Source organism: Bufo gargarizans, chromosome 1 (assembly GCF_014858855.1).
Source record: "Bufo gargarizans isolate SCDJY-AF-19 chromosome 1, ASM1485885v1, whole genome shotgun sequence".
NCBI classification, from domain to species: Eukaryota; Metazoa; Chordata; class Amphibia; order Anura; family Bufonidae; genus Bufo; species Bufo gargarizans.
The window spans coordinates 729,370,926-729,394,683 of record NC_058080.1 but is presented as its reverse complement, the minus strand read 5'-3'; the positions used below and the strand labels follow the sequence as shown (position 1 = coordinate 729,394,683).

At 46.9% G+C, this 23,758-nt stretch overlaps 1 protein-coding gene and 1 long non-coding RNA gene across 2 annotated transcripts in view; one reads left to right on the top strand and one right to left on the bottom strand.

Annotated features, from left to right (window-relative positions):
* LOC122924880 overlaps positions 1 to 1,784 on the bottom strand; it is a 45,167-nt gene extending 43,383 nt beyond the window's left edge. Inside the window, exon 1 of the long non-coding RNA XR_006387444.1 lies at positions 1,655 to 1,784. This is a non-coding gene — a long non-coding RNA (uncharacterized LOC122924880). The remainder of the gene's footprint in view (positions 1 to 1,654) is intronic.
* GOLPH3 (golgi phosphoprotein 3) lies at positions 1,770 to 22,889 on the top strand. Its single transcript, XM_044276402.1, has 4 exons — positions 1,770 to 2,133; positions 14,119 to 14,250; positions 18,791 to 18,905; positions 21,207 to 22,889. Exons 1-4 carry the CDS (start codon positions 1,939 to 1,941, stop codon positions 21,629 to 21,631), a joined length of 867 nt encoding a protein of 288 aa, XP_044132337.1. The 5' UTR covers positions 1,770 to 1,938; the 3' UTR covers positions 21,632 to 22,889.
* The last annotated feature ends 869 nt before the right edge of the window (positions 22,890 to 23,758 follow it).

The following is a 23,758-nucleotide window of genomic DNA, read 5'->3' as shown; positions in this document are numbered from 1 at the left end:
GATTGAAGTCTTCTCCCGGCCGGGCCGTGCGCTGGACTAAACGCGCACGCCATGGTGACTTATTCCTGGCCAGTATAGTAGAGAGCTGGCGTGCGCGTTCGCGGCTCTGTACTATTCTGGCCAGGAAGAAGTCACCATCGCGCATGTGCGGCGGCGTGCGCGTTCAGGACAGCGAGCGGCCCGGCCGGGAGAAAAGAAGGAATCTTCTGCGCAAGCGCGACCACCGGGATTCCGGAGAAGAGCGGTGGCCGTAACCGGGGGAGACCGAATGACAACAATGAGGTAAGTGGGGATGGGTTAATCAAATATATTTACAAAAATGATCACTGTCAAATCATTAACAGATTTAACAGTGATCATTATGATGGGATAACCCCTTTAAGTCCAATACTGAAAATTGCTGTTTGGGGGTGACAGAAGCCCTTTAAGACTGGAAGGAGGAAAGGAATCCAAGCAAATAGGCTTTTTCACAGAAAAAGGGGCGGAGCTTTTGCCAACATCTAATCATCAATAAAAATGACTAAAAACAAGATCAAAATAGAAATACTAGGCTAAAATAGCTTAATTCACCAAAACTGGCGAAAAAAGTACATTATTAAAGGAGAAAACACTTCTCCTAGAAACAGGAAGTGACGTCACAGCCGGAGACGTCACTCCCAAAATGGCGGCGCCCACAGGAAACACGCGGGGCCTCTGTTTCCAAGCTCCAGAGCGCTTCTGATAGAGGACAGCAGGGAGCCACAAGCGGGCCGAATACAAGCATCCTCACCGCCCCCAAAAACACAGCACAGGAGCGGCAGAGATTACCCTGCGGACAGCTGCAGGAATGAAGAACAGCCAAGTTACCCCAAAGGGGTAAGTGTCACATTGAAATGAACAGGGATCCCCAAGAGGGGGACCTCCACCAGTCCAAAAAAACACACAAGGGGATTGGGGGTGATCCCCCTCTTTATTGGAGGTGGGACGGTCTAGTTAATTATTTAATTATTAAGTGTCAATAAAATTTCCACCTGTCCTACCAGTCCACGGGGGGCGGAATACCCCATCTGTGCCACTGGTTAGGATGTAAGGGAACCATCGGTTTTACAAAGCAGACTAGTATGACAAACCAGGGCAAACTGGGCTCCTGCTTAGGGCCGCATGGTTCAGGGGCAGCATTGAAATAGGTGGAGCAGATGGATTTTTCCTGGTTTTGTGGTTATTTGCTTTCTCCGTAACAGCTCGTTCATTGCACCAGTTCACTCATGGGGCTGGGGCATCTTTTTCGGCTGTAATTTATATTAAAAATGAGAGGAATAAAACTTTTATTGAAAAAAATATATATATTAAAATATGATCAATAACATAATTAAATAAGTGGTGCCATCATTAAACATAATTGGTACATAATAAAATACAAATGTGATAGCTGCACAATCCCTTTAAGTCACACTCTACCCTGAGGGCTATATTTTCCAAAACTTAAAAATGTAGGGGGGGAATGTAGTTGTTGCCCCTAGCAACCAATCATGTTGCTGCTTTCATTTCACGAAAGGTGTTTGAAAAATAACAGCTGGAAGCTGATTGGTTGCTGCGGGAGGCTCCACCTCTCTCCCCTTGTTGTGATAAATCTCTGCCATGACCGGGAGAGGGCGTCTGTGCTTACACCTCTCACCTGTACACCACCTGACAGCGCGTCTCGCCTTCCCGTGACGTCACTTCCGCCGTCTACCACCTCCTCCTCCTCGTAAGGTTTGTGCCACATCCTCTGGTGACGTCAGCGGGAGCCGCCATCTTGGCCGAATCCTGAGAAGCAGCTTGTCCCAGTCCCTGCAGTTTGGCGCAGAACCGGAGAAGCACCGGGGGAGGAGAAGAGCGCGGCCTAATGAGCTCAGCCTGGGCCGCCAGATAGCCCTCCCCCGCCCCGTGTGACGTTACATTACAGCCCCCCCGCCAGACATGACGTCCGTCACTCAGCGCAACTCCGGCCTAGTGCAGCGCCGCACTGAGGCCTCCCGCGGCGACCGGGAGAGGGCGGCCGAGGGCCAGAACGACGAGCGGGAGGAGCAGGAGGATGAGGACCGGGCCGGGGACAAGGAGGCCAGGCTCACCCTCATGGAGGAGGTGCTGCTGCTCGGGCTCAAGGACAGGGAGGTGAGGCTGAGCCCCTCAGGGATGTGTCCTCATTGTTTACATTTGTCTCATGGCTTCTGTGGGGGCCCCACTGACCTGTTGGGGGGGTTCTGTCATGGGTTTCATCATGGTGCCCTACTGGCCATCACATAGAGAGGAATTACAGATAAAGCCGCCAATACTGACTGGTGGTCCCCACCGAGGGGGCATGGTGGACTGCGGCGCCTGGAGGTCACCCCCCCCCCCCACTGATAACCGTTACCCTATATCCACTGGTGAGGCCATTTCTTGTTACTTGAACACCCCTTTAACTCCGTATCCCATACTAGTGTATGGAAATGGGGGTCTCTCACTTGGACAACCCCTTTAATATTGTTTGCATAGAGGAAAGGTCTGTACCCCCCAAGGAAGGCCGCAAGTCATCAGTTGGGGAGCAGCTAGGGGCAAGTGTCATTGGTGCTGCCGGGGTTGTCTGACGTGAGGCAGATGTGACTGGCAGGCGGGATGGGCTTTAAAAAAGGGAAAGGGGGGTCCTCTGCTACATTCAGGCATTGCAAAAGCAACGGGTAAAAGCTGCGGACTGACAAATCACAGCGCAAGCACAGTCCCCCCCCCCCCCCCCCCGCTAAGTGTTCTGAAAATGTTAAACATTTCGCTGCTACTGTACACCACAGCAAGAATATACCCTTAAAACGCGCTCTGATCCATGGCGTGTTCCCGACCGGACTAGGAGTGACAGGAGACCTCGGCAGCCACTTGTGCCGAAACGGCACGTCACTCCTGAGGCAGACATTGCTGCGCAGGTGGACTCTGGGGTGTAGCATAGCAGAAGGCAGACATTTCATGGCAGTCTTTTCTTCTCAGGTTACGCAGCATGGTGGGAGCAGTTTATTAAAGGGGTTGTGCGGGCGGTATATATTGATGCCCTATCCTCAGGAATATCCCGATAGGTGAGGGTCCGACTCCCGGCATCCCCCGCCGGTCAGTTAGGAGGTGGCACTCGTGCGAGCTCTAATTCCTCTTGAAGATTTCGCTGCGCGCCGTTTTGCTTGCAGTGTAATTACAAGTGCTCGTCCTATTCAAGTGAATGGAATGAGAACTTGTGATTGCACTGCCAATCTTGAAGAGGAAGTGGCACTCGCATGAGCGCCGCCGCCTCCTCAAACAGCGGATCGGCAGGGCGTCGGGTAGTCGGATCCCCTTTAAGCTAGCTGCAGAACACCTTGGAAGAGAAAGTTTAAAGGGGTTGTTCTATTATGACAACTTATCCACAGGATAGAGGATAAGTGTTTGTCGGGGCTCTATTTGCTGGGGGCCCGTGTTCCACCATTTGAGTGGAGCAGCAGTCACGCATATCTATAGTTGAATGGAGCGGCGGACATGCATGTTTATCTACCGTTCCATTCGAATGGCCCTGTTCACGTAATGGTCAGGGGCCCCAGCAGTCAGACCCCCTCCTCCCATCTGACACATCCCCATTCAGTGGATAGGAGACAGATTGGCGTAATGGGACGACCCCTTTAAGCTTTGCGTCAGTCTAAAAATCTAAGGCTAGGTCTACACGACGACACAGATAGGGCACAACTACACTGCAACATTTGTCGCGCGACAATTTTTATAATGGTGTCGCCATGCAACGCGACAGTCGCAGAAAAATCAATTTCGAATGAATTTTTTGCGACTGCCGCAGCATGTCGCAGTGCGACATCATAGACTACCATTATAAAAATTGTCGCGCGACATTGGTGCGACAAATGTCGTCATGTAGACCTAGCCTAAAACGTTTTTGAGTTTGCGTTGTGCACTAAGGCTCCATTCACACGTCCGCAATTGTGCGGACCCATTCATTCTCTATGGGGACTGAATGGACGCGGAGAGCACACGATGTACTCTCCGCATCTGCATTTCCGGAGCGCAGCCCCGATCTTCCGGTCCGGAGCTCCGGAAAAAAATAAGCATGTCCTATTCTTGTCCGCAATTAAGGACAAGAATAGGCAGTTCTACGGGGGGTGCCGGCCGGGTGTATTGCGGGTCCGCAATGCACTACGGACGTGTGAATGGACCCTAATTTTCCCCAGCTGCTACAGAACATCTTTTAGAAGAGCCATGAAAATCATTGATGTTGGTGGCTATAGATGAGAGCATGTTATGCCCCTCCATCTCTGAAGTCCCGCTGTGCAGGTCTATTGTCCAGTGGTGCCCGCGGCTTTCCGATCTCTCTGTAATTGGCTCGTTGCTCAGTTGACTTAGTGTTATGTATGGGTTTAATGTCAGGTAATTATTACTGCGGCTCCAGGACAGACATGAGGTACGAGGAATCCCCGTTTCTTCCTGCGGCCTCAGGGATCCTGATTATAATAATTCACTTTCTTTATTGCAGCTGTGAATATAATTTCTCAGGTTTTTCGGTTGTTTGTAGGTGGCAGGAGTGCCTCCGGTGATTATCGTTTTGGCGCTGCTGTATATAGGAACCGACTTCTGGGTTCCCGGGTGTCGGGCCCTGTGTTATACGAGGAGGCTACATCAGGTCTGGACGCAACTTATTGTGGATAGTGGAATGGAGGACATCAGATGATAACCTGCTCCAGGGGCGGCTGCACGGGGTGCACCCAGTGTGACGGAGTATTTGCAGAGTTTTTAATAGTCCTGACTAGTCGCCTAGAGAACACGGACTCGCCGGATGGGAATGATCGCGGTCTTGGTGTTGGCGCCTGGAGTTGTTGGTTTAAGTTCTTATTATAGGGTGAATTAATGCCTCAGTCGTGTGAATTTCTGGCCTTTAGAGCGCCGGCCAATGTTACTGCGGCTGCGTGCAGAGTTCTCGCTATAATTTTTTCGGAAGAGCAAAAATACTTCTCTTACCTTTTCTGAGCAGTATTTTTAGTCGAGGAGGACGACGAGAATTGCAGTCATTCAAATCAATAAAACGTAGGACTATGTAATATTAGGGGCTTGTTCGCCTTTGCGTTGGAGGCTCCTTTTGGGGCCTTTGTCAAAGATTCTGCCAAAAATACCAGACAAATAAATCCGGGCATGCAGATCCCGAACGGATCCCACTCTAGTCAGTGGAGTCTGTTCGGGTCAGTTATGTGCCCAGCATTTGTGTTCTTTTTGTTTGCTCATCTCACGGATTCGCATTCACTAATGGCCACCAGGAGGCCGCCTACCCCGCCAGCAATGTTGGTGAGGGCCCCAGTGCTGCTGCACGAGTCTCCCTTCAGAACGGAGCGCCCACTGAACTGACCAATAGGCAGCTTCCTTCTGAATAACGGCTCCTTGCCGTACGCCACCAGCAGTATTGCTGGGCGGCCTGTTACAGTTCATAGCGTGCACTGCGCTCGTGAATGGCAGGTAAAATTAATGCATCAAATACTTATTTTAGAGAGTAAAATGTCCTGTACAGGCGTCAGTGCCATCTCTTGATGCATGTGACTGAAACCATTACCCAGTGTAAAATCCCTGCCACTTTCTTGTATTGACTGGGCATTTAACGGTTACCACCTGGATAGTGAAGATATTAAAGGGAGTCTTTCACACTGATTCACCGTATTAACCTAATATGTCCACGGCATCCCCCTATTAAAACTGTGCTTACCGTATGTTGCTTGCTATCATTGTTCTGCCCAAAAACACTTAATCCATATGCAAATTAGGCTGTGAAGGTGCTCAGGGGCGGCGTTACAACGGCCGGTGCCCAGGCCCCTGGGTCATTTTCATACGAATCTACTCCCCCCTCCGCCGCGTCTGCCCGCCCTTGGTCTCTACTCTAACCTCCCTCCTCCCGTCTGTAATCCTGTGCATGCGCTGATGACCGAAATTGGCGCGTGCGCATTGAATGACCACAGTCTGGCCGGGGCATCACAGTTTACCGTGCGCTGGCCCCGGCTTAACTTGCGTTCATGCCGTGATCACGGCAAGAACGTAAGTTGGGCCGGGGCCGGCGCACGGTAAACTGTGATGCCCCAGCCAGACTGTGGTCATTCAATGCGCACGCGCCGATATCACAGTCATCGGTGCATGCGCGGGATTACGGACGGGAGGAGGGAGGTTAGAGCAGAGACCAAGGGCGGGCAGAGAGGGAGTGGATTCGTATGAAAATGACCCAGGGGCATAGGCACCTTCACAGCCTAATTTGCATATGGATTAAGTGTTTTTTGGCAGAACTATGATGGCAAGCAACATATGGTAAGCACAGTTTTAATAGGGGGATGCCGTGGACATAATACAGTGAATCGGCGTGAAAGACTCCCTTTAAGCGGCCATACACAGGAGAACCCTTCAGAAGATGGCTGTATCGTCTGATTCCCTCACACATGGGGTGTAAGCTTCTCCTAGACTCCCAGAGAAGAGAAGGATGGTCAGGTTGAAATCCAGCATGCCTGATCCTTCGGGGAGAGCTGGGAGAACACCCCCATTAACATTAGATGGTCTCACAGGTTCAGCCTGGCATGAATCTAATGGGGTATGGCCAGCTTTAGGCCTCTTGCACACGAACGTAAGGGCTGTGTGTCCGTGCTGCGGACCGCATACGGCGGTTCTGCAATACACGGGTCACTAGCCATGTGCATTCCGCATCACAGATTCAAGTGAATGGGTCCACAAATCCAGAGATGTGGTGCGGAATGGAAGCACTACGGAGTGCTTCTGTGGGGTTCCGCTCCGTTGCGCAAAAAATAGAACTTGTTCTATCCTTTTTGCGGAACGGACGGATCGCGGACCTCATTCAAGTGAATAGGTCTGCGATCCAATTGCGGCTGCCCCGCGGTCGGTGCCCGTGCATTGTGGACCGCAATTTGCTGTCCGCAGCACGGGGCCCTTAAGTTCGTGGGCAAGTGGCCTTAGACTGCTGGTTGGACCAACTGACCAGTGTGGGGGCTGCATTTGTAAAGATGGTTGGGAGGAGGTGCCCTATATCCCGTGGGGAAGAAATGCCAACGTAAAACCTCTAGAGAAGCAGCGAGTGACACACGTGTATCGCTGTCCATCGTAGTCGACATATGATGAGCCCTTTCACAAAGTACAAAAAATGCATTTGGGGGTCTGGTCCATCCTTAAAGGGGTTGTCTGAGGATTTAATGGTGTGCTCTGTTAAGATAAAGTTGTCCGCTATCCTGTGATAAGGGTGAGATCAGCGGGAGTCTGAGGACTGGGGCAGCCGCTGGTCAGAAGAGCAATGAATGGCGCGTTTATGGCAGAGCGCAGACCCATAGAGATGAATGAAGCAGCCGCTCCATGACTAATCAGAATCCCTAAAGTCAAACCCTCACTGATGTATTAATTATCCCCTATTTAATGGATAGAGGATGACTTCATCTTACCAGAATACCCCTTTAAAGTTAGCCTTTAAAGGGCGGCGGTCTCCACGCTTTATTTAGTTTGGTGTCCAGCTCGTCTCTCGTCCTCCTCGGACTTTCTTCCGTCCTGTCTCTGGTCTGTTGGCGCCCAGCATTACATGGGTGTTATCCGTGTCACGTTACACATTTTTGTGGGTTGTCAGTGCCGCAGTTGGACGCGTTACAGATCCTGTAGTGTAATCGTGGGCACAGTACCAAGCTGTGTCTGACACTGGAGCGCTTTCTGCATGGGGCATCGTAGGTGGCATGTGTCCCTGTTTGCTGCTAAGAAGAATTTCTAGGACGATGTCCTATACATTTAGAAAAGGACTGTCCAGGATTTCACTATTGGTGACCGGTCCTCAGGATAGGCCCCGAATATCTGATTGTCAGGTCAGTTTCGGGGTAGTGCCACACACAGTTCTATCTGTTGTACAGTGGACAGAGCTGAGGAAAACTGATGGGACCCCTTAATGCAAATGTGTACAAAGCCCAAGTAGTTGTGCACTGGTGTGACTATACAGTAGGCCTGCACAATATATCGCCCAATTAATCGCCATATCGCCAATTGGCCGACCCAAAAATGCTGCAATTATATTACCATATTTTTCGCTTTATAAGACAAACTTTTTCCCCCCCAAAAGTAGGGGGAAATGGCAGTGCGCCTTATAAAGCGATGGTTGACTTTTTACGTGCTTGACACGGATGTATCGCCGGCCGCTATGCTGCACAGCGCGGCCGGCGATGCATCAGTCACAGTGCGGGGAGGGAGGAGGGGCTGGAGGCAAGTCGTTATTTTAATGAACAAATGTTCTTTTATTTATTCTATTTTATTTATCTGTTCTGTGCAGTGCTATTAAGAAAATGGCAAGTTTTGTATTTTGTACTTTTGCAGTAATGCAAATATGTTATTTAATTTAGTAAAAGATGTTTTATTTTGAAAAACACTGTGCATTTCAGTTCTTGGGTTAAGCATAACTACATTTCTGCATTATCAGTAATTTGTGTGTGCTTTTGCCTTGAAAATCCAAGCAAATAGACCTCTAGCACAATTCCCTTAAAATATCGCATCGCATACCGTTATCGCAATTTTTAGGGCCCTAATCGCAATCGCATAAAATTCCCATATCGTGCAGCCCTACTATACAGTGTTTCTTAAAGGGGTTGTAGGATGGCTGCAATCAATTGATTGCTGCAGGTTTTGGCCGCTCTGACACCCAACAGTTAGCAGGTCCTTAGTAAGGGAAGCCACGGCTGCCATACATATACCATCATGACCATGGAAGTGTTGGGGCTGCTGATCCTCCTGTAGAAGTCCCCAATCTGTCGGTCTGTTCCCGGGACAATCGCTATATTCTCCATTACAGCGATCCCTGGCGTCTGAAAGGCAAGAGTAAAGCGGCAGAAATGGGTAGACTTTGGGTAAATGCACAAAAGACACATTTGCTGCAAAATGTTTCTGTGGCAAATCCACATCCCATCGTGAGGACTTGTTATAGATCTGCTGGTGTGGGTTCTGAAAAGAAGAAGAAAAGTTAATAGGTTTGACATTTTCAGTGGACATGGAGAGTATCCGCAGTGCATGATGAGGTTAGCTTCTCCTCCGCTTGCTGTTATAGTCTCTGTGCCTGTCTTCCCCGTGTGTGTGTTTAGCCTTGCAGTTTTTTGCTGAATTTGCAGACAGCAGAATTTATGTCCCCCGTACATCTGAACGGGGCTTACCGAAATCTATACACATATTGTCAAGAACAACCCCATTCACATAAATAGAAGGGAGTTAGGTTCTGTCCATATGAGAAGGATCACCAAAATAATTTACAGGCTGCTTAAAATAATAATAATTAAAAAAATCTACAGCGTTAATTGACCAGCGGTGTGGATTCTAACCCCTTTGACTGCCCACTGGCCTTGCACTTTACAGTAATGTAAACCAGACCCCATGCCTGGTCATTAAAGGGTTTCTGTCATCAGAAATATGTGTATTAACCTGGCTGACATTAGCGATGTGCGTTTAGCCTTAGACCTGCTCCTAGAGGCTCCGTTCGCTTGCCTCTTTTCACGCCCTGCTAAACTTGATTGACAGGGCCAGGCTAGCGTTGGTCTCCTGTCTGCCGGGGAAATCTCGCGCCTAGGACGTTTGCCGACAGCTGACTTATTCAGCGCAGGCGCAGTGAGGAAGCGGGCTGTTGGCGAACGTCCTTCCCTCACTGCGCCGTGTACGGGACGGCGCAGGCGCGAGATTTCCCCGGCAGACAGGAGACCAACACTGGTCTGGCCCTGTCAATCAAGTGTGGAAGGGCGTGGAAAGAGGTAAGCGAACAGAGCCTCCGCCCGCTCCTAGAGGCTCATTTGCATATTATAAAAGTTTGTTTTTCTCAATAACGGCAGCACATAGTGACATGGGACTAATATAGTTATGTTCAGCTGACATTAGCACATCGCTAAGGTCAGCCAGGTTAATACCCATTTTTTCTGATGACAGAAACTAGGAGTCTGCAGGAGACGGACTGCGTCTTCTTCCCAGCATGCACTGGGTGGGACCTGACGTCACACACAGCGTCAGCCAGCGCGCTGACTATGTGTACACGCAAGGCCCTGCAGCGCGGTGCCAACGGGAGGCAACGGAGCGATGAGTGAAAGACTTCACTTACACTCCGTGGTCACGTGAGGGAAACTGCATCGTGGATTTTTTTTGCATCGATGAATCGTTGCAGCCCTAATATTATGTGGACTGTAATAGGGACTGCTATAATAAGTCTACCTAAATAAATCCTTCTCCTCACTCCTAAATAGTTCCATAGCAAGGCAGATTTACCTTTTTAAGGTCCTGGAAAAGCAGATATATTACCATGTGGAAGTGTAATAGACTGCAGGATGCAAAATATAACAAAATAAATCCCCATTCCCACTCCTAAACAATGCTATAGTGAGGCAGATTTGCCTTTCAGGGTCCTGGGAAAGCTGGGTTATTTGCACTATGTAATGGTAACATTATTTGGACAGTGTGTACGGCTCCACTTGTAATCCAGTTCTCCAGCGCTGATGAATGTCAAATTTACCTAGACAGTGAAGTCCTCCCTGGCTATATAGGCAGGCGACATACAGGCACCTGGGAAGGCTGGTAGCTCTGTCTAGTGGTAGTGCTTAGTATCCCTGCACACACAGGAGGAAGGTTTGGTTAATAACTGCTGACGTTTGCGTCGTCCTCGTGCAGTGTCAAGCCCCCTTCCTGTCTGCCTATGATGTCATGCTAGTGCACAGAGCTGGTCTCCAGCAGAAGATGAAGCCGGGAGGAATGAGCCCTGCACCTGACCGCAGGATATCTGTTCAGCTGCTTTCTGCAGATGTCCATGCAGGACATGTCCCTTTTAGCAACATGCTAATTAAGGGCTCATGTATTTTGCAGTCCACAAAACACGGCTACGCAAAAAAATATGGATGACGTCCATGTGCATTCCGTATTTTGTGGAACACAACAGCTGGCCCCTAATAGAACAGTCCTATCCTTATCCATAATGCGGACAATGATGGGACCTGTTCTATATTTTTTTGCAGACTGGACATACAAAAAACGGAATGCACATGGAGTAACTTCCGTGTTTTTTATTTTATTTTGCGGACCCATTGAAATAAATGCTTTCGTCTACGGTCCGCAAAAAATATTGGAACGGACACTGAAAGAAAATATGTTCATGTGCATGAGCCCTCATGCTGTGGATTTCCTCGACTGATTTCAGCAGTACAAAGAAGTAAAATCTGTAGTAAAATAAGCTTCAAAATCCGCTTGTAATTTACGCTGACTTTGCCGTAGATTTGTCGTGGACTTTATTGTGAAGGTGACAGAGAAGTCTCCAGTAATGTCGGCAGGTCTCACGAGCTCCATTGTAGCTCCGGCTCGCATACAGCGGGTCCGCAATGCACCGGCCCGTGTGCGCTCCGCATTCACTTAAATCGGACATTGGGGGCATATCCTAGTGATATGCCCCCCAGTGTTAAAGAGTAACCCTTTAAAGCTCCTGGAAACCTGCACACTGCAATGTGTGTGTCATGTTTTCCCTGTCTGGGCCTCACACTGATCAGCCTTTGCTCAATGCTTATCAGCCACTGTGCCCCAAAGTAGCATATAGTAGTGACTTGTGCGTTGCTATACCGGCAACTTGTACCACATGTTCAGGGTTATGTGACAGATTTACTTAAAGGGTAGTCCCATGGGATGAGATCTGTATGGACCAGGCGGTCACCCATGTCCGCTGCCGTTCCAGTCTACTGTAGTACATCTGGAGATGGCTGAGCTGTGCTTTATCTCCACCAGTCCATAGAGTACAATGGCCCAGCGTTATAGACATATGTGACTGCCTGCTCCGGACTGGGGAACACGGGACCCCCGTTTCTGTGAACCCATCAGTGGACCCCGCTTATCACATACTTACTTTCTACCCTGTGTTTGTGGTGGGGCAACCCCCTGTATACATTCAGCTGTTTGTCGCATGGGGAAAAAATATATTTATTTAAAATGTCTCAGCAGGTTGAAAAATCAGTGACAAGAAATTCTCATCCTAACCCCTGGCCGGTCTGATTACCTGGTGCCCAGTCCCCAGCTGCTCTATACTTCACAAAGGCATCCTAACTCGGGGACAGGTGACTGTGCAGCCAGATACTGGCTGCAGTGGTAACCTGTAACAGCCTTTGATTGGCTATAGTGGTCACATGTCTCTGTGTCAGGACGCCATCACTGCAGCACGAACCCGAGAACAGGATGGGAACGTCAGCAAATTGTGAAGGTGCGTTGTGTGTGTGATCGCTGTGGAGTGCAGCACAGCCACGGGGAAGGAGAGCTGATATGTAGAGTTGAGCGACGGGACCTTTGGATGCTTAATCCGAAGTCGCTTCGTTCAAAACGTCGAAATACTATACCAGGGATGGCCAACCTGCGGCTCTTTAGCTGTTGCAAAACTGCAACTCCCAGTCTGCCTACAGCAGGGCATGGTGGGAGTTGTGGTTTTACAACAGCTGGAGAGCTGCAGGTTGGCCAGCTCTGCAGTAATGGCCAGTTCGCATTGTTCGCCCGCGAACACATGCGGGCTGCCATCTTTTCTCTCAAGTCCGGCGAGGCACAGGTAAGCCCTTACCTGTGCCGCGAGCCGGTCTGAAACAAATGTGGTCAGCAGGAGCAGGTAGTTCCGAGAACAACTCGATGAAGGCCCCCGGCGGCTGTTCTCGGAACTGCCTGCCCCGCTGACCTCTATTGTTTTCAGACCGGCTCGCGCACAGGCGAGGGCTTACCTGTGCATCGCCGGACTTGTGAGAAAAGATGGCAGCCCGCATGTGTTCGCGGGCGAACAATGTGAATTGGCCATCCGATGAGCCAAAGTAAGTTATTCACGAAGTCGCACTTTAAAACTTGAAACCGAACTCTTCAGCTCATCGGAGCTCATATATTGTAATACTGTACGGAGATGAATCTCCATACAGTATTAATCAGAAGTTTTGAACGAAGCAACTTCGGATTAAGCATTCGAAGCTCACTTTGCGCAGCTCTAGTGATATGGTCCGCTGAGTTTGGACCGTGGCACAGCCAGGGAGGAGGAGATGCCCACTGAGAAACCCTGGCGTCTCCTCCTCACTGTACAAATGCTCAGTATTAACATACTGGGTGTGAATACTGCAGGGGGGCACAGCGAGGCATGCGAGGGGTATTTGAAAAAAGAACAATCGTGGCAGCATCAGTGGAGGGTACCCCGCAAGTAAAGGTACTTAAAGGGGTTCTCCAGGAATTAAAAAGATTATAATAAAAATATTTTGCTATAAATATATTCCCAAATACCTTTCATTACTTAGAATGACTGACTTGTTTTGTCTGGGGATCAGTCATTAGGAAAAATAAAATGGCCGCCGTCCTATCAGTACACACAAAACCTGTCCTAATCACACAGGAGGACAAGTTACTTCACCACAATGAGCCATAGAGCTGCCTCATCCTCCTCTCTGCTCTGCTTGTCAGGAATCATGATCCTGAATACAGGTGAATCTCTGTGGGAATGGAGAAGATGATGAGACATGAGAGGAGGGTGAGGTGAGGCTGATGAGCAGCAGCTGTGGTTTAGTCTCCATTACCACAGTCTGTCCGTCCTCTCTGTACTTCATGTCTCCTCATGAACTAAATTTCCCCAGAGATTCAGCTAAAGTTCTTATCTGTATTCAGGATCATAATCCCTGACAAGTAGAGATGAGGATGAGGCAGCTCTTTGCCTCAGTGTTGTGAAGTAACTTGTCCTCGTGTGTGATCAGGACAGCGGCCATTTTGTTTCCCCTGATGATTGCTCCCCAGACAAAACGAGCCATTATAAATGAAAGGTATTTGAGAATATATTATTAATAAAGTAATAATTAAGTATTTTCATTTTCTTAATTCCCAGAGAACCCTTTTAACCCCAAAAATTCCATGAAAGTTCCTCTTGAAATGCGTTGTCCGTTCAGGAGGTACACGCATGTAAACCTTCAGACATTTCTAATGTCATATCTCCCTGTGAATCTCTTGCTCATTGGTTTCAGCACCTGGATGAGATTAGCGGTGTAACATTAGACACCCACCGGGCGTACACTATACTGCGCTTGACTGTATCTATGTGACTGGAAGAAGCCATTATTAAGTCTTTTGTGCTCTCTCTTCCAGGGCTACACATCCTTCTGGAATGACTGCATATCTGCGGGTCTGCGGGGGTGCATGTTGATTGAGCTGGCATTCAGAGGGCGGATCTCCCTGGAAGCTGGTGGACTGAGGCGCAAAAGTCTACTGTCAAGAAAGGTAGGAATAATCCAGATTGTTAATCTCTCTAGATTTTTATATTGTAAATTCATCCAAGTACAGGTATTTAGCTCCTATAAGTAAAACAGATCAAAGGTCCTCTTTAAAGATGGGGTCTACTCCAGAATAGATCGAGCGCCATAGCTAGCGGCTGCCTGCTTTTTCATACATCAGACACCCGCGGCTAATGTCTTCAACCAGCGATACTTCCAATCGCGAACATTTAAACTCTTAGAGGCCATGGTCACCACAGCATCTGAGAAGTCAGAAACCCAGAAGCGGGAGCCTTCATGACCTTGGAACGACTTGCCCCCGGCAGAGATCAGGGAAGGCGTTCATTCAAAGTAATGAGCCTGTTATAGATAGAGAGATAGATATAAAAAAAAAGTTTTACAAATATTAATATTCTAATCGTCTCCCTTTCTCCAAAAAAAAGAAAAAAATCAACGTCCTGGGCATTGCCGTGTGCAAAAACACTCGTACTATTAAAATGTAAAAAATAAAATTATCCCATATAGGGAATGCTGTAACAGTGGTCAATTCACCGTTTTTTTTTTTTCATCACCATGCCTCCCAATTTTTATAAGTGACACACATTCAAAAATGGTATTATCAAAAACTAGAGATCGCCCCACGAAAAATGAGCCCCCACACATCTCTGTAGGCATAACTATAAAAAAAGTTATGGGAGTCAGAATATGGCGATGAAATATTTTTTTTTTTTTTTTCAGTATTAAAACGCTAGAAAAACTATACCTATGTGGTATTGCCATAATCATACGGATGTGGAGAATGAAGAACACAAGTCAGTTTTACTGCATAGTGAACTCTGTAAAAACAAAACCCGTTAAACTGGCAAATTTCTTTTATTTTTCTTTCAAAATTCCACTCCATTTGGATTTTTTTTTCACTGCTTCCTACTACATTGTATGCCATATTAAACGGTGTCATTAGAAAGTACAATGTGTCCCGCAAAAAACAAGCCCTCATATGGTTATGTGAATCGAAAAATAAAAAAGTTCAGGGTTCCGGTAAGGAAGGGGCCAAATATGAGAACGGAAAATCACTGTCAGGAAGGGGTTAATATATGCAAATGAGCCTCTAGGAGCAATGGGGTGTTGTTGTTACACCTAGAGGCTCTGCTCTCTCTGCAACTGCTAGTTTTATATGCCGTATTGCACAATTGTGGTGTAAAATTCTAATAATAAGGGCTCTTTCACACGAGCGCGTGCAGTCCGGAAATCACTCTCCGAGTGTAATGCTTCATTCTGGACACTGCTGGTCTTGTAGGAGCGCACGGCATTATACTGATTTATAATGCTGTGTGCCTCTGCATGACCTTCCTTCGACAGGATCATACTGACATAAAGCTGTCAGTTTGATTCTGTAGCAATAAGGTCATGCAGAGGCACACAGCATTATAAATCAGTATAATGCCATGCGCTCATGCAAGACCAGCAGTGTCCAGAATGGAGGATCACGCTCACACAGGTAGCGTGATTTCCGGACTGCACTTGCCCGTGTGCAACAGCCCTAAGTCAACCAATTATTGGTGTAGAATTTGGACAAGCATCCATCCTTGCACCAAGTTCATCATCCAGTCTGAGGCACTATGCCATCTATATGATTAGCAAATCGGACCCATAGTATGATTGTCCTAAGGCTAAAAGCATGTGCTCACCTCCAATCTTTTGCAGATTGTACATGGTTTTCCCCCCTCTAACGGGGTTTTAAAAACCACTTGTAAGGCATGCACAAGGCAGAGCCACGGAGGCAGCATGTGGCGTCCCCTGCGGCTGTGTGCTACAAGCCAATCTCCGCCAAAATAGGACGGCAAACGGAAGTACAGACGGATTATGATGTGTCCACATTTAGTTTCGTATTTTTAGGATTAAATTCTTAGTAAAATTGGCGTTATCACCCATGGCATGAAGCAATTCCTTTATTTTACTGCTGTAACTCCAAAGAACTTTCTCATAGATGGAATTGCCTTTCATCCACACAAGTTGCCTATTCCTGTGTGCATTCTACAATTCCTGAAGTTAATATTTCAAATGATCATCATAGTAAAGGGTGACCTATTGGTGGGGATCCAATGCCAGGCACCCAACCCGATCAGTGTTGGCCCTATGGTGATGGCTGCAGCCTCTTTCTAGGTTAGTGATGTCACCTTTGCCTGTCACATGGCCTAGGCGCAGCTCGGTCCCCTTCAAAGGAATGGACCTGGGTACAGCCACTATGCAATGTACGGCGCTGTGAGGGGGCTGCAACCAAAGGTCACATTTACACCTGTGCAAGTATCATAGATGTCTGCACAGGCAATTTTATTCTCTAAAAGAAAAATACACATGAGGCTTTCCCTGCTGTTAATGAACGCACTGTGAGCAGCTCAACTCCCGCCCCATTGCACCTTACTCTAATTGGCTGGGTGGGTGGAGTGTTCTGCAGCTTCTCCCATTGACTCCTGTTTCATGATCTGATTCGCTGAGCTGCTGTCTGTCACCATGTCCAGCAGTTAGTCCCGCCCCTAGCTGGATCCCCGGCAGGTAATGAATAGCTGTCGGTGTGGCCTAAGCGCTCAAGGCTTATTGCCTCCAGCCAGTGCCTGCCAGGTGTATTCAGAAGGTGCAGTTGTAGTTTTATTGCAGTAATTAAAAAAAAAAAAAACTTTTTTGACACATTGTGGTAGACACAAGCTCAAAGTAAAAATGGTGACTTAACTGTCTGAATATACCCTAACAGATGGCTTGGACTGGTTAGTGAGACAACTAAAGGTATAGCATTAGGTAGTCTTGAGTTCCTCCATCCCATCAAGCCACCCACTGCTGCCAGACCACCACTGCTGCCTCCAGTCCTCCACTCTGGTTTCGCATTCTAAAGTTCTGCTGTCTGCCACCTCTGCTGTCTGCCACCTCTGCTGTCTGCCACCTCTGCTGTCTGCCACCTCTGCTGTCTGCCACCTCTGCTGTCTGCCACCTCTGCTGTCTGCCACCTCTGCTGTCTGCCACCTCTGCTGTCTGCCACCTCTGCTGTCTGCCACCTCTGCTGTCTGCCACCTCTGCTGTCTGCCACCTCTGCTGTCTGCCACCTCTGCTGTCTGCCACCTCTGCTGTCTGCCACCTCTGCTGTCTGCCACCTCTGCTGTCTGCCACCTCTGCGTGACTGATTTGATGCTTCAAGAAGTGTCGGGTTTGTCTAAATTTGCTATTTTCTGATGGAATACAATTAACTCGACTAGTAATGGTTTCCCTGCATGAATGGCAACCTCTTAACATTATCTATGCATTCGTATTATTTATTTTAATAACTGCAACTTTCGTACTTGGGCTAATAATTGAATCACTGAAAAAAGGTGCACCACAATAATATGTGACGGACCATACTGGCTAGACCCTCACGCTGATGTTAAAAACTGAGACTTTGGCCAATATATTCCAGTCAGGAACATATCGGAGCCCAAGGCACCCCGTCAAGGTATCTCAGTGTGGCGTGGGTCCTACCGCTAAACTACCTATAGTGTGTGAACACAGTCTGATAGGTGCTAAGGACCGACTCAGAGCCAAACTTGAAATACTTTGAAAATGGTAAGAGAAGTATTTTTACGCTTTCGGAAAAAAATGTAGTGCCAACGTTTACCAAAGCGCCGTGGCCTCTTCAAGCAGGTGATCCGAGGCGATGCCGGGTGTCTGACCGTTTGAGGATAGGCCATCAGTATTGTACTTCTGAAAACCCCTTTTATCCTCGCATCACCTCAAGGAGCACAAACCTCCCCTACGGCCCCATTCACACGACTGTATTTTTTGTCCTCATTTTTTCTGGATTGCCAATAGACCCATTCATTTCTGTCAGTCCTCAAGAAAAAGGGACTGCACTGTCCACATCTGTATGTCCGTTCCGCAGTCCCACAAAAAAAAATATAGAATGTGTCCTATTCTTGTCTGAATTGTGGCATTGTTACAGTGGGTCCACAGAAAAAGGAAGCAACATGAGTCACGTGGACGTCTGCTGTATTTGACCGTAAAATACTGACCATCGTGTAAATGCACCCTAAATGTCATAAATCTGGAGTCAAGCCTTGGAACCGTCTCCAGGTCTCCCATATCATTTTTACAGTGTGGATCCAAAACTATAGCAGATATTCGCGGATTTCTTTACTTAGGGGTGGTGATTTGTCCGGGTCACTTTCTCCTTTTCCTGCACGCTTATCTTTAGCTTTTTTTGGGCTGCCGCTTTTCACTGAGTGCATTTTAAAGGAATGTAAAAAGTCCTTTTATCCTTGCATTTGTCCTGAAAATCGTGTCGGCACCAAAGAAACACATGATCTTGAATTTCTCAACACTAGATGCAGAAAACCAAGCAAAGAGACCACACTCAGACTATTTTGGGTGAGGATTGAGTGCTAGGCAGGGGTCCCTGAAATCAGTAAATTCTGTGTACTACTCCTTCTTCTAAATCTCCCTGATGCTTCTTACAGAGCTGTGAATTGCAGTGGCTTCTGTTGTGTTCATGAAACTTGACATTTGGTATTTGTGTCTTACAGGTTATCTGCAAATCTGATGCTCCAACCGGCGATGTTATGCTCGACGAAGCCTTAAAACACATAAAAGAAACCCCAACCCCAGAGACCGTGCAAAGCTGGATTGAACTTCTCAGTGGTACGTTACTTATCACTTTAAGTGACACTGTCCGTCTTGTTTATGCTGTCATTATAACACTTGGGCCTCATACACACTGCCGAGTCTGTATTGTGGTCTGCAAAATACAGACATCTTCCATGTGCAATCCGTATTTTGCAGAACAGACACATGGATGCGGACAACACAGTGATGACATTTGTGTACTGTCTATTGAGGACCAATAAAAATGAATGGCTCCGTGTGTAATCTGCAAAATATGCGGATCGGACAGACACAAAATATGGACGTGTGCACGCGACCACAGATCTGTGACTGCAGAAATGACAAAGATTAACATTGGATGAAGGCTGAGTAACCAACAGTGGATCTCCACATGTCACAAAACTACAACTCCCAGCATGTCCTGCCATTTGGATTTTTTTTTTTACACTAGTGAATCTTGGATCCCTTATACTTGTCGTGTGTGTGTGTGTGTATATATATATATATATATATATATATATATATATATATATATATATATATATATATATATATATATATATATATATATATATATATTTTTATTTTATTATTTATATATTCCTGTCCTTGTGTTTGCACTTCTTATGGCAGGCTAGTCTTTATCCTGCTGCTGGAATTTTTCCTGTATCCAAGTTGCCAGAGCTTTTAGAAATGTACATCCGTCACCTAGAAGGTTACAGCCAAATGACCGTGACCTTAAGAATCCTGGAGCCAGTGTGACTTTTAATAACAAGGCAATGGGAACCCGTATTGAAATCAGTATAAATTAACCCAAACACTTTTTATCAAGGCTTTCATTGGCGCCGGCGTTCCTTGAGCCATGTTCATCTGTTGTACACAGCCTAAATGGGTTGTACAAATCGCGTTTCATGGGACTGAGGCCATCTCCACATATATCCAGTTCCCCTCCGGCGTGATGTAGGGGAGAGGAACGGAAGGTAGAACTGATTCCATAGTTTTCTATGGAATCGTTCATATTTATCCTGTGCATCACTAATGACGCCCCGTGTCAGACAGAGCCGGACTGAAAAACGCTGCCTGAAGTGCAGTGCACATGTATCAGTCGTGTCCGGCTACCAGGTAAAGCGTCATCCTCACAATGTACCAAACGCAGCTTTGTACATTTTATAACAGCTGTGCTTGTTGATATTACAGTTCAGTCCCATTCACTTGATTAGAACTAGGCTGCAGAAAGGCCATGTGACCCTATGAGCATGACCTCACGAGCTGGGGCACTGCGGCCCCTTCAAATACCTGATTGGAGAGGGTCCCGGCAGTCAAAATTAGCATACAGGGTGGGAGAATTTAACGGGAAACGCAGCAGGCGAACGGAGCGGTGCCCAGAAAAAATAGTAAGTGCAGTTAGATCCCTGCACTATGCCCTACATATTCTGATACTTAGTTTATAAAGTCTGGACCCATTAAAGGTCCTCTATGTCTCGGACAAGCCCTGTAATAAGTGAATGCTCAATGCTGTCTATTAACAACATTCACTTGCAGGCTTCATTCGCTCTTCACTTCCATATTTTGGGTACGTGCACAGTAGGATCAGACTTGAATTGCTGCAGTCCTGAGAGAGAGATGGATATGTAGTAGATGGCTTGCAGGCATGCTCAACATGTGGCCCTCCAGCTGTTGCAAAACTACAACTCCCAGCATGCCCGAACAGCCTACAGCAGGGCATTGTGGGAGTTGTAGTTTTACAACAGCTGGAGGGCCGCAGGTTGAGCATGCCTGGCTTAAAGTAACTTGAATAGTGTTACCCAAGCAGGAAATTACAAGCTGTCCAGAAGAGGAAACTTGTTTATGTAGTCCTGTGATTTCAGCAGCCTCTGCATTGGTTCATTTAGGCAGTTTCTCTCTTGTTCTCATGTGAGCAGGTTTGTAGTGACAGGACTCCAGCTCTGCTATATCTGGGACAGTGCAAACACTGAAGTTTTTAAGTTCCACACATTAAGTATTGCTTACCTTCCCTCCGGCTTCTCCCCAACCAGCGTAGCTATTTGTGTTTGCAAAGTGACCTGTCAGTCAAGCCCAGCTGGGTGGAGAGAAGCCAGAGGGGATGTGCCAGGAGCTCTATTTGTGTTTTTTTTTATTTATTATTTTTATAATGGGGGTGCCTGTCAGTGTTTCATGCTGCCATTAGGGAGGACAGCATGAATCTGACAGCTTCCCTTTAAGCATATTTTGAAAAATAATCCGGTAAGCGCCAGATTGCATTACTATGTAAAATTAAAGTTGTGCTGATGCGCTCATACTGGACCCAGCATTAACAGCCATTATTGTATCTTTCAGGCGAGACCTGGAACCCATTAAAGCTCCATTTTCAGTTACGAAACGTACGTGAACGTTTGGCAAAGAACCTTGTGGAAAAAGGTGTCCTGACAACAGAGAAACAGAACTTCCTGCTCTTCGACATGACCACGCACCCTCTCACCAACAATAACATCAAGCAGCGTCTCATCAAGAAAGTGCAGGAAGCCGTTCTCGACAAGTGGGTGAAGGATCCTCACCGCATGGACAAGCGCTTGCTGGCCCTCATCTACCTAGCCCATTCCTCAGACGTCGTCGAGAACGCATTCGCCCCGCTGCTAGACGACCAGTATGACTTGGCCATGAAGAGAGTGCGACAGCTCCTCGATCTAGACCCTGAGGTGGAGGCCATGAAACCCAACGCTAACGAAATCCTATGGGCCGTCGTGGCCACCTTTACGAAGTGAAACCAGTGGACGGGATTGTTCATTCAAAGTAAAAGCCAGTCGTTTCCGCTTGACATTCTCAGTAAATTTTTGCTTTTGACTCGTCTCAGAACGATGCTGACGCGTTCCTGTTCACAGAGAACTACTTCTTGCCATATTGGCATTCCAGTACCCCTTAAGTTTGTGCACTTCACAGACTGGTTTCCAGTACGTTGTGATCCAGAAGTGCGCAGATCATTTCTGGTGTGGTGGTTTACAATCCTGAAACGCGGTTCACAAAAAGGCCTTGTAGTCACCAAAGTTCAAATGGCTCTGTCCCATTTCTCCTCATGTCACATCAGTTATTTCAGAGTTAAAAAAACAAAAACCTTTTTAACTCCCCCCCCCCTTCCCCCTTTTAAGCTGCTTCTCTCCCCTTCTGTACATTTACTAGATTCAGATTTATTTTAATTGTTTACCATAGAGAAGTCCCGTGGTTTTTGAAAGCCATTTTTGGGATGGGGGAACATTCCATTAAGTAGTGTAAATAATAATTAAAAAAAAATTAAAACTGGCGTCCCGTATTTTGGATGTCCGGCCCAGTCTCTTGCACATTTTGGGCCCTGCGGGTTACCATCGCAAGCATACAGAGGAATGATCCACAGTCACTGTGCATTGTTTTTCTTCATGTTCGCACTTACTGGTAGCGTCGCTGACCTGTTACATGGTTATATTTTTCCCCTTTATGTATGTGATTTTTTTTATATTATTTTTCTCCTTGCTATTTTGTGACCATTGCTTTTTTTTTTTTATATTTAATTTCTTCAATCTAACACTATTGTGTCCTTTGAAAAAAGGCTTCCACCCCATCACACGATCAGTGCTGGTAAGCGTTGCATGCGCGTGTTTGCAACTACAGATTCTGATTACAAGGAATTGAAACCCTCCAACAACTTATTTCTTTTTATATATATATATATCTATGAATAAATGTGTGTGTGAAATTCTGCGGCTTAGCACATGTAATGTTTGAGCTCCTTGTTGCCCGTCACATTTCTTCCATAGTTTTGCTCTGTACATAGAATATGTTGATGCTAATTCTCCCCCACCCGCTGCCCATGGGATCTGTACATGCGGTCACCAGAGCAGCACAGTAAATGGGGTTTTTTATAGGCCGTGCAATGTTAACCGAGAGCAACAAAGCCAGACGTGGGAAGTTAGGATGATTGTTGCCGTTATCAGATTCCCTCTGTATACTAGCTTTTTATTATACAGTAAATAAACGATGATCTTTAAAGTGCCTGAAACTTCTGATTTCTGAGGCTTTTTTTTTTTAGATCCAAATTTGCTAATTTTCCATGTAAGGCTACGTTCACATTAGCGTTTAGGTTTTCCGGTATTGAGTTCCGTCATAGGGGCTCAATACCGGAAAAAAACAATTCATTGTCAATGGGGACTGAACTGAACAGCACGGCATCATCAAAAATGCATTCCGTTCTGTTTAGTTACGTTCCTAGATCGGAGAGCAAACCGCAGCATGTATTTTGCTTTCCATCCTAGGATGCGGACGGATCCAGCATGACCCCCAAATGCAAGTCAATGGTGAGAGATCCGTTTTCTCTGGGACAATAGAAAACGGATCCGTCCCCCATTGACTTTCAATGGAGTTCATGACGGATCTGTCTTGGCTATGTTAAAGATAATACAACTGGATCTGTTCATAACGGATGCAGACGGTTGTATTATTGGTAACTGAAGCGTTTTTTCTGGATCCTGCCAGATCCAGCAAAAACACTAGTGTGAAAGTAGTCTAAGGCTGGGTTTACATCATGGTTTTTGCCCTACGTTTAACATATACATTTGGATAAAAAAAAAAGATACAAAAATGCAGTACACTATGCCTTTTCATCCTGCAGAATCCAGTAAAAAATCTTTTTTTGTTTTTCTTTACAATGAAATGAAACTTGGTGACAGCTGGCACTGTATGGCATCTATTTAACGTGATCTCAACCCAGCCAATGTTTAACATGAAGTGGTTTTGCAGTTTTTCTCTTTTTGCATATTCATGTGGTGTGTGGATTTTAATATTTTTTTTTTGTTAGGCTAGTTTCACACTAACGGCAGGGGAGTCCAGCAGGCTGTTCCGGCAGGTGCCCCCGGAAGAGGCAG